Raw genomic sequence first — 13,124 nt, forward strand, 5'->3', positions numbered from 1 at the left:
CCAGCCCACTATATCTCTAGCCCCTACACTATATTCAATTTTTGTTTTTTTTGGGGGGGGAGGAACTAAGTTATAGTGCTCAGGGCTTATTCTTGATTCTGTGCTCAGGGATGAATCGTGGCAGGCTCCAGGAACCATATAGGGTAACAGGGATCACCTTAGCTGTGTGCAAGGCAAGTGCCCTCCCCACTGTAGTATCTCTCTGGCTCCCCCAATATTTTTTTTTCATTTTGGGTCACACCTGGTGATGCGCTGGGTTTACTCCTGGCTCTGCACTCACGAATTACTCCTGGCAGTGCTTGGGGGACCATATGAGATGCATGGGTTCCAGGTCAGCCGCATGCAAGGCAAATGCCCAACCCATTGTTCTATCACACCTGCTCCCTGCCCCCCCCTCCCGGAATTTTTTAAGCAACTCTGGGTGCACATGTACGTAAAAGGGGCATACGAAGAAAATATACTGTCATCATCATCATCACTGTCCTCCTGTTCATCGATTTGCTCGAGCAGGCCCAGTAACATCTCCATTGTGACAATTGTTACTGTATTTGGCATATTGAATATGTCACGGGGAGCTTGCCAGGCTCTGCTGTGCAGGCGAGATACTCTTCCGTAGCCTGCTGGGCTCTCCAAGAGGGGTGGAGGAATCAAACTCCAGTCGGCCATGTTGGCTGGTTGCACTAAAATTATTAAAAATGATTTTAAAACGGGCTGCAGTGACAGCACAGCGGTAGGGCATTTGCCATGCTCGCAGCCGGCCCAGCCAAACCGGGTTCAACTCCTCTGCCCCTCTCGGAAAGCCCGGCAAGCTACCGCGAGTATATTGCCCACATGGCAAAGACTGTTAAGCTACCTGTGACGTATTCGATATGACGAACACAGTAACAACAAGTCTCACAATGGAGAAGTTACTGGGCCTGCTCAAGCAAATCAATGAACAACTAGAGAACAGTCACAGGGATTTCATTTATTTATTTATTTATTTATTTATTATTATTTTTGCTTTTTGGGTCACACCCAGAGATGCTCAGGGTTTACTCCTGGCTCTGCACTCAGGAACCACTCCTGGCGGTGCTCAGGGGACCATGTGGGATGCTGGGATTCGAACCTGGGTCGTGCACGTGCAAGGCAAACGCCCCATCCGCTGTGCTATTGCATCGATCCAGCCCCGACAATGACAGATTTTAAAACAAATTTTTATTCTCTTAGTTTGAGGGGAGGAACTTTGGGCCACACCCACTGGTACTCTGGGAGGATTCCTGACTCTGTACTAAAAATAACTCCTGGCAGTGCTTGGGGGATCCTATCTGGTACCAGGGATCCAAACATGGGCTGGCAGAAAGTAAGGCAAGGGCTTTAGCTGCTGTACTATGGCCCTAAAAAATAAACAAACAAAAAATCTTGGTTTTGGCCCATACCTACTAGTATTCATTGACCCATATATGGTGTCAAGGACTGAACCTGTGTCTGCAGCAGCATCCTACCCATTCTTCTGTCTCTCTAGCTCTAAAGCAAACCTTTCAAGAGCTGCATAACCGAAGCTGGAGTGAGAGTAAAGCAGGTAGGGCGTTTACCTTGCACACGGCTGACCCAGGTTCGATTCCCAGCATCCCATATGGTCCCCTGAGCACTGCCATGAATGATTCCTGAGTCCAAATCCAGGAGTAATTCCTGAGCATCACCAGGTGTGACCCGTAAAGCAAAAAAAAAAAAAAAGCTGCATGACCTGGTACCCAAGAAACAACAGACTGAGCATATGCTCTGCATGCAGAAAGCCTGGGCTCAGTTCCCAGCATGCTTTGGTTCCCCAAGCAGGGCTGGGAGCAACCCCCTGATAACAGTTAGGAAGAGCCCCAGCCTCTAGCACCTCTGGATGTGGCCCCCAAACAGAAGAAAACAGACATTCCACAGCCCCTCATGGGATGACAGTCCACTGTCCAAGAATCTGGGGTAAAAGTAAATGAGATGCTAATTTCACTTTCTCCCACCAAGGACAGAACTGCACAACCCAGGGAAGATGACAATCTAATTACTGAGCTACCTGGACAGTCAAAAACGATGTAGTCATCCTCGATATGGCCAAGGCAGTTCTCCAGCCACTCAAAGTTATTGGCAAAGTACTCCATGCAAAACAACAGTCCTCCATTGGGACCGAAGCGCAGGGAGCCATCCTTCAGCACATCATCCACCTCGATCAGTTCCCAGATGTCTCCAAAGAATAAACAAGAAATGAGCGTGCATTCCAAAATATTTACATGAATTAGTAATTACAACTGTGACAGTATCCACAGAAACTGAACAGGGGCTAGAAAGAAATACAAAAAAACAAAAACAAAAAGACACCAAACAGGGGCCAGAGGAATAGAACAGTGGGTAAGGCGCTTGCCTTGCATGTGGACAACCCACGTTCAATCCTTGGCACCTCATATAGTTCCTCAGCTTCACCAGGAGTGATCCCGGAGCAGAGAGCCAGAAGTGCAGAACACAGCTGGGTGTGACCCAAACCCCACCCCACCCATCAAGAAAAGAAAAAAAAACAACTAAATAAATTACAGTAGTCAAGGGAATCCCACTCTCAAGTAATGATGCATTACAGTCTCCCAGGTAGACTTAAACCAGAAACACAAGGGGCAGTATTCTTAGAAGGCTAGTAGTTGTACTTATAAATGATAAGGGCAGGGCACACACCCTGGATTGACAGCAGTATCAGCAGCAAACCCTGAGCACCACCAGATGCGGCCCCAAAACAAAACAAAAGGCCAAAGAGACAAGAAGGATTTAGGCCCAGTTCAAATTCCACCCCCACGTAAGCCCTGCAGGAGCAGAGCCAGTAGCGACCCCCAACAGTTAAACCAAATGCTTCAATTCTTGTACTGTATTTTGACCTCTTTCTTCCTTTGGTTTTGGAACCACAGCTGGTGGTCAGGGGCATCCCGAAACATGCACTACATTCCTCTAAGTTAGCACCTTGGACTCTGATTTTTTTTCTTCCCCTTTGGCCTCCCAGGCAGTGTTCAGGAGGCCCAGGGGCCAGAGAGCAAACAGCAGCGCCCCAAAATGAGATGATCACCTGGAAGGGCTTAGGGGCTACAGGACTACGGTACCCAACAGTGCTCAGGGGGCCCTGCAGTGCTGGGCATTAAAACAGCATCCTATGTGTGCCAATTATTTGCTCCGAACCCCTCTACTGTCTACCTGGCCTCCACACTTAATTTTGTGCAAAGATGCTAAGGAATAACACTACAGACTTAGGAAATATTCTCGGCCTCACAGGAAGCAAGAGTTGGGAGTGAACTTTTCCTGCACACTCTCAGGTACCTTTTGCATTCTCAATACTGTGCATATAAAGCATCTGTTCTAAAAAAAGTGAAGTGGGGTTGGAGCGATAGCACAGCGGGTAGGGCGTTTGCCTTGCACGTGGCCCAACTCGGGTTCAATTCCCAGCAACCCATATGGTCCCCTGAGCACAGCCAGGAATAGTTCCTGAGTGCATGAACCAGGAGTGACCCCTGAGCATTGCGGAGTGTGACCCAAAAAGCAAAATAAAATAAAATAAAATAAAAGAGGTGAAGCAAGGGACAGGGCAGGGAGGGATAGTACAGTGGATAGGGCGTTCGCCTTGCACACTTTTGATCAGGGTTCAATCCCCGGCATCCATATGGTCTCCCCAAGCACCACCAGGAATTATTCCTGAGTGCAGAGCCAGGACTCACCCGAGCATCAGGAAAAACAAGGGCAAGATAGACTAAAGGCGCTTGCCTTGCATGCAGCCAACTTGACTTCAATCCCCTCTGACCCAAGAATTTAAAGCGATGCCTGTGACATCTCACTTTTTATTAAGAGAAGCAAAGGGAACTGTCACAAGCACATTAATAAGTGGATGCTAACACTTGATGTTCTACCTTCTGCTCTCTACCATGAAAGCAGGGATCAGTCTGAACGAAGTTTTCAGCTTCGGTGCCATCCCAGAAGCAGTGGGCAGCACTCACTGCCTCAGGGCCCCCAAAGAGAGGGAAGGCTGCGCCCGGGACTCACCAGCCATCAAATCATAGTTGAAATGCTCTGCTGCGATATCTAAGTTCACCACCTGAACAGAACGGCCCAGGGCTTCACAGTGCTGGACCATGGTGGCACAGTAGGTGCTCTGTGGACCGGGAGGCAGCAGGGGACATAGCTTCTGGCAGACCCAATACGATCAAATGATTCAGCACCTCCAGGATTGTGCGAGGAATGCCATGAGAGAGATAACCATAAAAAACCGCGTTCATTCGAACACTCTTGAACTTATTCGCCAACGTGGCTTGGCACATGCCTCAGGCAACTGCAAGCAAATGTCTGAGCTGGCAAAACAGTGCAGAGAAGAGATCAAGGATGACCTCAAAGACAGGAGAGCAGCAGTGCTGGTCGATGTGGCAGAAGCCAGGAAAAGCATTTGTAATGCCCGCTGTCCTTCACCAACTACAAGACCAAGATGACTGCCCTCCGACATCCTGACAAATCTATCACATCTTCCACAAGGGCAATGGAGATTATTCATGACCTCTACTCAGACCTCTTTAATAGCCACACCCACTTGCCCACATACCAAATTCCGCATGATGGATATGTCGTTCCCAATGTTCTCCCTTCCGAAATTCGACATGCCATCTCTTCGGTAAAGAAACAAAGAGCACCTCGCCCAGACAAGATCAGACCTGAGCACCTGAAGAACTTACCATCAGTACTCATCAATACTCTGGCTCGGCTCTTCACACGCTACCTGTCTGAATGCAAGTTTCCATCCCAATGGAAAACCAGCAAGACCGTACTACTATGCAAGAAGGGAGACATCCACAACATTGGCAACTATCGCCCAATCTGCCTAATGTCTGTCATCTACAAACAGTTCACTCATGTCATCCAGAATAGGATTGGCAAAACACTAGATGAAGGACAACTATGTGAACAAGCAAGGTTCCAAAAAGGATTCAGCAGCATTGACCATATCCACACGATAACTAAGCTCCTTGAGGTTTCTCAGGAGTTCAAGGTGCCGCTCAAGATAGGGGTTTGGCAGGGTGATACCTTTTCACAAAAACTCTTCAGTGCCACCCTCGAGAATATCATGCAACAACTGGAATGGGAAGGAATGGGAGTGAAGATAGATGTCAGCAACTACATCACCTCCGCTTTGCTGATGACCTCGTTCTAATAACACCAAACTTCAGCCAAGTGGCACAAATGCTGACCGACTTGGACCGTGAGTGTGGAAAGGTCGGATTACAACAGAATCTCACAAAGACAATGTTCATGAGAAACAGTCTTGTTCCTTTTAATCCATTCACTCTCAACAAAACCACCATCTCTGAATGCAACAGTTATATATACCAAGGTCGAGAAATCAACAAGATGAATGACCTAGCATCTGAGTTATGCAGGAGGAAGGGAGTGGCTTGTAATGCCTTTAAGAGAATTGAAGAAATAACTAAGAGGACAAAGAGCCTTCAGCTCTGAGCACATCTCATTGATTCCACTGTTCCTCCTGCAATAATATATGCCTCAGAGACCTGGGCCGTACGAAAACAGGATGAAAACACTATTCGGGTCTCTCAAAGAGGAATCGAAAGAGCTATGCTTGGAGTATCACGCGTCACTCAAATGAGAGATAGTATCCGGAGTTCCGATCTCTGTCAATGCTAAAGAATCAAGGACTCTATCTCATTTGCCAAGGCATCAAAAATCAGATGGGCTGGACACTTAATGAGATTTAGAGATGACGGCTGGACTAGAGCCATTACTGACTAGATTCCACGGGACGTCAAAACGCCGGGTGGACGCCAACCTACAAGATGGTCAGATTTCTTCATCAAGACCCTGAATGATCGGTTTGAGGCTCTGCATATTCCTAGAACGAGCAGATGCAATTTGGCTACGCTAGCACGCAACAGGGATGAATGGAAACGCTTCTGACACCCGCTCAAGTCAATGGATGAGTACCGGGGTATCAAGTGATCAAGTGACTTTTAGTCTTTAATTGTACAAATAATTTTCAGTGTAGGAAAACTAAAAAATAAAGGTAAGATAATGATCTTACTTAATTTTCACAGGTATTTTTCCTTTGAAAAAGATTGTATCTTACTATACGTTTTCCACCCCAAAATCAATAAAAATAATCCAATAGCGGCTGTGACCATCATTGCTACTTTCTTATATACAAAATTATTTACATTCATTGCAATTTCACCTTCAAAATCTTTTTTGGGAGGAGGAGTACACCTAGCTGTGCCTAGAGCTTGGCCAGAGATCACTCTCGATCACCCTCAGGGGTTCCTGGGACCACACGCAGTAATGGGGAAGGAACCCAAGCTGGATGCATGCAAGGAAAGCACCCAACCTGCAGTACTAGTTCTATGCCTCCTCAATACTCACAATCGTATTTGGCGCTATTCATATTATTTTACTTTGAGGGAAAGGAGGGATTTGGGATCACACAGGGTGGTACCTGGGATGTACAAGGTGACTTCCATCTCTGCACCTCTGTCGGTATGGACAGAAAGTACGGTGCCAGGAATGGAACCTGGGCATCTTGCACTCAAACGACACACCATCCTTTATATTAAGTCTGCAGCCCTGATGCTATTAAAAGATTGCTTTAAGCAGCAGCAATTCCAAAATAACTCAACATCAGATTCAGGTATGCTGCTGATAACAGACTCATTATTGCTTGGATTTTTTTTCCCATGAAAAAAAACTTTCAGTTTTTTTCAGTCTGGCACTTTCAGATTTTTTCACTCTGGAGAAACCCATGTTCTCCCTTGAACAAGTTTTTCTCTTCCAACTTTTTTCTACTTTGGAGAAGCCCATGTTTGCTCATGAATCCACATTCTTCACTTTCTCTCCCTTCACATCCAATCTCCAAATTTCTTACAATAATCTATTTTTGCTGAACTTAAAAAAAAAAAGGACAGGAGTATGGTGTCGCCAGCAGGTCAATGTATACCCGTGAGGCGAGGGCATCAGCAGCCTCATGGCGCCTTCACACTTCCAGATACCCCAAAATTGCTGCTGTGTCACTATTTACAAAAGCCAGAATCTGGAAAAAACCTGAGTGCCTGAGAACAGATGACTGGCTAAAGAAACTTTGGCACATTTACACACTGGAGTACTATGTAGCTGTTAGAAAAGACGAAGTCACGAAATTTCCATACAAGTGGTAAGACATGGAAAGTACCATGTTAAGCGAAATGACTCAGAAAGAAAGGGATAGACATGGAAAGATTGCATTCATCTGAGGAACATAAAGTAACAAAATAGGAGATTAACACCCAAGAATGCCGAGAATATTACCAGGAATTTTCTTCCATGGCTTGGAGGCCAACCACACATGCAAGGGGAAAAGGGAGCTCAGATAGAGAAGGGAACACCAAATAAAGGAGTTGGGAGGATCCTCCCAGGATGGGAGAAGCATGCTGAATGTAGACTATAGACCAAACATGATTGTCACCCATTGCCTCTTTTGCAAACCACAACACCCAATAAGAGAGAGAGAACAAAAGGGAATGCCCTGCTACAGTGGCAGGGTGGGATGAGAGGAATTGGGGGTGGGAGGAATACTGGGATCCATGGTGGTGGGAAATGGGCACTGGTGGAGAGATGGGTATTTGATCACTGTATAATTGAAACCCAAACACAAATATGTAAGTCTACAACTGTAACTGATGATGTCTCACTAGTGAAAAAAAAATTGCTGCTGTGCCTTTTGATCAGACCACAAAAACTTGAGGCAAAATTTACCAAGAAAGTAAACGGCCAAAAGTTAGGTGTGTGGGAAACACACCCACAAAACACCTCCAGCTCAGCTATATAATTGAAGGGATGGCCTCTCTGCTTCCTGATTGAACTACTTAATGGCCATGATCCCAGAGACTCAGAAACAAATCTCGAAATCCAGGGGCTTTTAGCAGAAATGTGTCTGGACAACGAAGTAGGTTATTGTCACCAGGCCACACCAGGGGGGAAAGGGTGTTGTCCCTCCACCTGCTCCCCTTTGGCGGTTCAGTGGTCATCATCCTCTAGAGGCCATTGGACAGTCAGGTCTATGCCCAGAGTGACGAAACGGTAGGACCTCACAGGATGGGGGAGGAGCCGGGCCTGTCTTCCCTACCCCAACGAGACCCCAAGTCATCGCCCATGAAAGGCCTCTCTGGCTCCTGATCAAGCTGCTCAATGGCCATGATCCAAGACACTCAGGAGCAAATCTCGAAACCCAGTGGCTTTTGGCAGAAATCCCTGCAGATTTAAGTGTTAAAATTTCAGAATTTCAAAATCACATGGCCCTACTGCAGCCGCGCAACATCATATGTTATCCCTAACCAGCAATAGAACACAAATTGTCTACGGTTGCCTTTTCAGCAGATCTGAGTGTTGGGGTAAAATCTCAAATAATAATGGTGGGTCTGGTGTCGAAATATTGAATGTGATCAAAGTAGAGAGAGAGTAATGTGGAAATCATCTGCCCCACCGGTAAGGGGAGGGTGTGGGATGGGGGTATACTGGGGTTATGGTGGTGGAGAATAGGCACTGGTGAAGGTACGGGTGTTTCATTGTATGACTGAGACTTAGACCCGAAAGCTTTGTAACTGCTCTCACGGAGATTCAATAAAGAAAATGATAAAAATGAATTTAAAAAAGTAAGGTGAAGTTCATGCACAATTCAATCAGCTAACCAGTGGCTAAATAAATAGCAGTACTTCTACATTAAAAAAAAAAAGGAAAATAACTTTTTAGCAGCACATTCTTTCAAGTGGCTGCTCCCTGCTCTCCCCAGGGCCTTGAGTTCACCACCTGGACAAGACTTGTGGGAAGAGGGAGAGCAGCAGCAGCCCAGAGGGGGCTGTGCAGAGAGCAAGCCCTGCTGCAGGGCCACAGCTGACCTGTCCTCGCTGTGATGCGCTCCATGACATCACCGACCTCTCTTTGTGATGCAACCAGACATTCTGCAGCCTCCCCAACTGCCCCCATACTCATTACTTGGTTCACTGCGGAAACGCATAGACAGCAAACATGTTTTGCTGCTTACCAAGAAATCGTGGTTGTAAAACCCCCAAGTGTAGGACACTGAAAAGATTCAGAAACTGGGTGAGGACTCATTGGAGAACTCCCCGGAATTCTTCACGAGGACAGCCGCTAGTTCAGGTCAGCAGGAACTGGCCCGGGCACCCCGAGCACTGCTGGCCGTGATCAGTCTTCATCACCTCCCTGAGAGTAATGGCGCAGAAGCTGAGTGTACGGAAGTGTGTGCACACCCGTGTGCACACGTGTTTATCGAAGAGAGAAAATCCGAGTGTGTACTGGAGATGGTGTGTGTGTGAGTATGTGTATTTGTGTATGTACGTGTGTCTGTATGTGTGTGCGTGTGTGTTGTGAGATCATCTTGAGGGCAGCCTGCTCTTAGCAGGTGAGTCATCAAATCTAGCCCTCATGGCCAGGTCACTGCTCATTGAGTTGGCACTAGGAGGTGCTCTTGGGGATAGAGGGAATAGAGGGGATTTTCCTCAATATAATTAAAGCCATCCACCACAAGCCTACAGCAAGCATCATCCTCAATGGGGAAAAACTGGGAGCCTTCCTCCTAAGATCAGGGATGAGACAAGGATGCCCACTGTCTCCACTACTGTTCAACATAGTACTGGAAATACTAGCAATAGCGATTAGGCCAAAAAAAAAAAAACAATTTTAGGGGCATCCAAAGAGGAAAGGAAGAAAGCAAGCTCTCACTATTCGCAGATGATATGATACTATACTTAGAGAATCCTAAAACCTCTACCAAGAAACTCCTAGAAACGATAGACTTGTACAGTAAAGTTGCAGGCTATAAAATCAATACCCAAAAGTCCATGGCTTTCCTATGTGCAAATAGTGAGAGAGAAGAAAATGAAATGAATAAAACAATCCCATTCACAATTGTACACCAGAAAATCAACTACCTAGGAATTAGTTTAACTAAGGAACTAAAGGACCTGTACAAAGAAAACTATAAAACGCTGCTTCTTGAAATAAAAGAGGACGCGAGGAAATGGAAAAATATCCCCTGTTCATGGATCGAGAGAATTAATATTGTCAAAATGGCAATATTCCCAAAGCACTGTACAAATTCAATGCAATCCCTATTAGGATACCCATGACATTCTAGAAAGAAATGGAGCAAACACTCCTGAAATTTATATGGAACAATAAGCCCCCTCGAGTAACTAAAGCCGTTCTTGGGAAAAAGAAAATGGGAGGAATTAACCTCCCGAACCTCAAACTCTACTACAAAGCAGTAATAATTAAAACAGCATGGTACTGGAACAAAGGCAGAGCTGCAGACCTATGGAACAGGGTTGAATATACTGGCATCTCCCCTCAAACATATGATCATCTAAGCTTTGATAAAGCGGCCAGAAAGAATGCCTTTTCTACAAATGGTACTGGCGAAACTGCATGACCACATGTAAAAAACTGGGCTTACAGAATCTGGAAAAAACCTGAGTGCCCGAGAACAGATGACTGGTTAAAGAAACTTTGGCACATTTACACAATGGAGTACTATGTAGCTGTTAGAAAAGATGAAGTTATGAAAGTTACATACAAGTAGTAAGACATGGGTAGTATCATGTTAAGCGAAATGAGTTAGAAGGAGCGGGATAGACACAGAAAGATTGCATTCATCTGGGGAACATAAAGCAACAAAACGGGAGACTAACACCCAGGAATTGCTGAGATTAGTACCAGGAATTTTGCTCCATGACTTGAAGGCCACCCACACGTGCTACGTGAAAAGGAAGCTCAGATAGAGAAGAGAGCACCAAATAAAGGGTGTTGTGAGGACCCTCCCAGGGTGGGAGAAGCATGCTAAAAGTAGTCTATAGACCAAACATGATTGCCACTCAATGCCTCTCTTGCAAAACACAGTACCTAAAAGAAAAGAGAGAGAACAAGGGGGAATGCCCTGCCACAGAGGCAGGGTGGGACAGGGGGGATGGGGGGTGGGAGGGATGCTGGGACGCATGGTGGTGGAGGATGGGCACTTGTGGAGGGATGGGTGCTTCATCATTGTATAACTGAAACCCAAGCACAAAAATTTATATGTCTATAACTGTACCTCATGGTGTTTCACTAATGAAAAAATAAAAATTTAAAACTAAAAATAAATACCAGGCTCGTTCGTTACCGGAATTAACCAGACAAATCGCTCCACCAACTAAGAACGGCCATGCATCACCACCCACGGAATCAAGAATGAGCTATAAATCTGTCAATCCTGTCCGTGTCCGGGCCGGGTGACGTTTCCCAGGCTGGAGTGACAGCACAGCGGTAGGGCGTTTGCCTTGCACACAGCCAACATGGCCGACCCGAGTTCGATTCCTCTGCCCCTCTCGGAGAGGCTTAGCAAGCTACCGAGAGTATCTCGCCCTCACGGCAGAGCCTGGCAAGCTCCCCGTGACGTATTCGATATGCCAAACACAGTAACAACAAAGTCTCCAATGGAGATGTTACTGGGGCCGCTCGAGCAAATCGATGATCAACGGGAGGGTCTTTACCTTTACCTTTAGATCTCTGCCTAACACCATGTACAAAGGTAAGATCAAAATGGATTAAAGTCCTCAACATCAGACTGGAATCCATAAGGTACACTGAAGACAAAGTTGGCAAAACCCTCCATGACACTGAAGCTAATGGTATCTTCAAAGATGTCACGCCACTGGCCAAGCAAGTGAAAACAGAGAAAGACAAATGGGACTATCTTAAACTAAGAAGCTTCTGCACCACAAAAGAAACAGTGACCAAAATACAAAGACAATCTACAGAATGGGAAAGGATAGTCTCCAAATACACATCTGACAAGGGGTTGATATCAAGGATATACAAAGAACTGGTTGAACTCCACAAGAAGAAAACATCCAACCCAGTGAAAAAGGGGGCAATGAAATGAACAGAGACTTTCTCAAAGAAGAAATCCGAATGGCTAAAAGGCACATGAGAAAATACTCCACCTCATTAATCATCAGGGAGATGCAGACCAAAACAACAATGAGATATCATTTCACACCACAGAGACTGGCCCACATTCAAAAGAACAAAAGCAACTTGTGTTGGCGCGGATGTGGCGAGAAAGGGACCCTCCTTCACTGCTGGTGGGAATGCCAACTGGTTCAGCCCTTTTGGGAAACAGTATGGATGACTCTCAAAAAATTAGAAATTGAGCTCCCATTTGACCCAACAATACCACTCCTGGGAATATACCCCGCAGAGGGTAAAAAGTATAGTCGAAGTGACATCTACACTTGTTTGTTCATTGCAGCACTGTTTACAACAGCTAGAATATGGAAAAAACCTGAGTGCCCGAGAACAGATGACTGGTTAAAGAAACTTTGGTACATCCACACAATGGAGTACTATGTAGCAGTTAGAAAAATGAAGTCATGAAATTGACATACAAGTGGTACTACATGGAAAATATTTTGCTAAGCTAAATGAGTCAGAAAGAGAGGGACAGACATGGAAAGATTGCATTCATCTGGGTAACATAAAGTAACAAAATAAGAGACTAACACCCAAGAACAGCTGTGATAAATACCAGGAGGTTCAATCCATGGCTTCGAGGCCAGCCACACACTCTAGGGCTAAAGGCAGTTCAGATTGAGAAGGGAGCACCAAATAAAGGGTGCTGGGAAGATCCGACCAGAAGGGGAGATGCATGCTGAAGGTTGACTACAGACTGAACATGATTGCCACCCAGTGCCTCTTCTGCAAACCACAGCACCCAAAAGGAGACAGAGAACAAAAGGGAGTGCCCTGCCACAGAGGTAGGGTGGGATGGGCGATAGGGGTGGGTGGGAGGGATACTGGGATGGGTGGGGGTGGAGAATGGGCACTGCTGGTGGGATGGGTACTCAATCATTGGATAACTGAAACCCAAGCACAACAACTTGGAAGTATACAACTGTACCTCATGGTGTTTCACTAATAAAACAAACAAACAAAGAAGACCCTGAATGATCGGTTTGAGGCTCTGCATATTCCTAGAACGAGCAGATGCCACGGGGCTATGCTAGCACACAACAGGGATGAATGGAGACGTTGCTGGCACCGCTCGTGTAAAT

At 45.9% G+C, this 13,124-nt stretch overlaps 1 protein-coding gene across 1 annotated transcript in view; it reads right to left on the reverse strand.

Annotated features, from left to right (window-relative positions):
• LOC130016466 (GPN-loop GTPase 3-like) overlaps window positions 1-13,124 on the reverse strand; it is a 46,565-nt gene that overhangs the window by 5,050 nt on the left and 28,391 nt on the right. Inside the window, 2 exon segments of the mRNA XM_056107178.1 lie at window positions 2,034-2,209; window positions 4,036-4,144. Of these exon segments, the coding sequence (XP_055963153.1) occupies window positions 2,034-2,209; window positions 4,036-4,144 (285 nt within the window).

Source organism: Sorex fumeus, unplaced genomic scaffold (genome assembly GCF_029834395.1).
Source record: "Sorex fumeus unplaced genomic scaffold, SorFum_2.1 ptg000155l, whole genome shotgun sequence".
NCBI lineage: Eukaryota > Metazoa > Chordata > Mammalia > Eulipotyphla > Soricidae > Sorex > Sorex fumeus.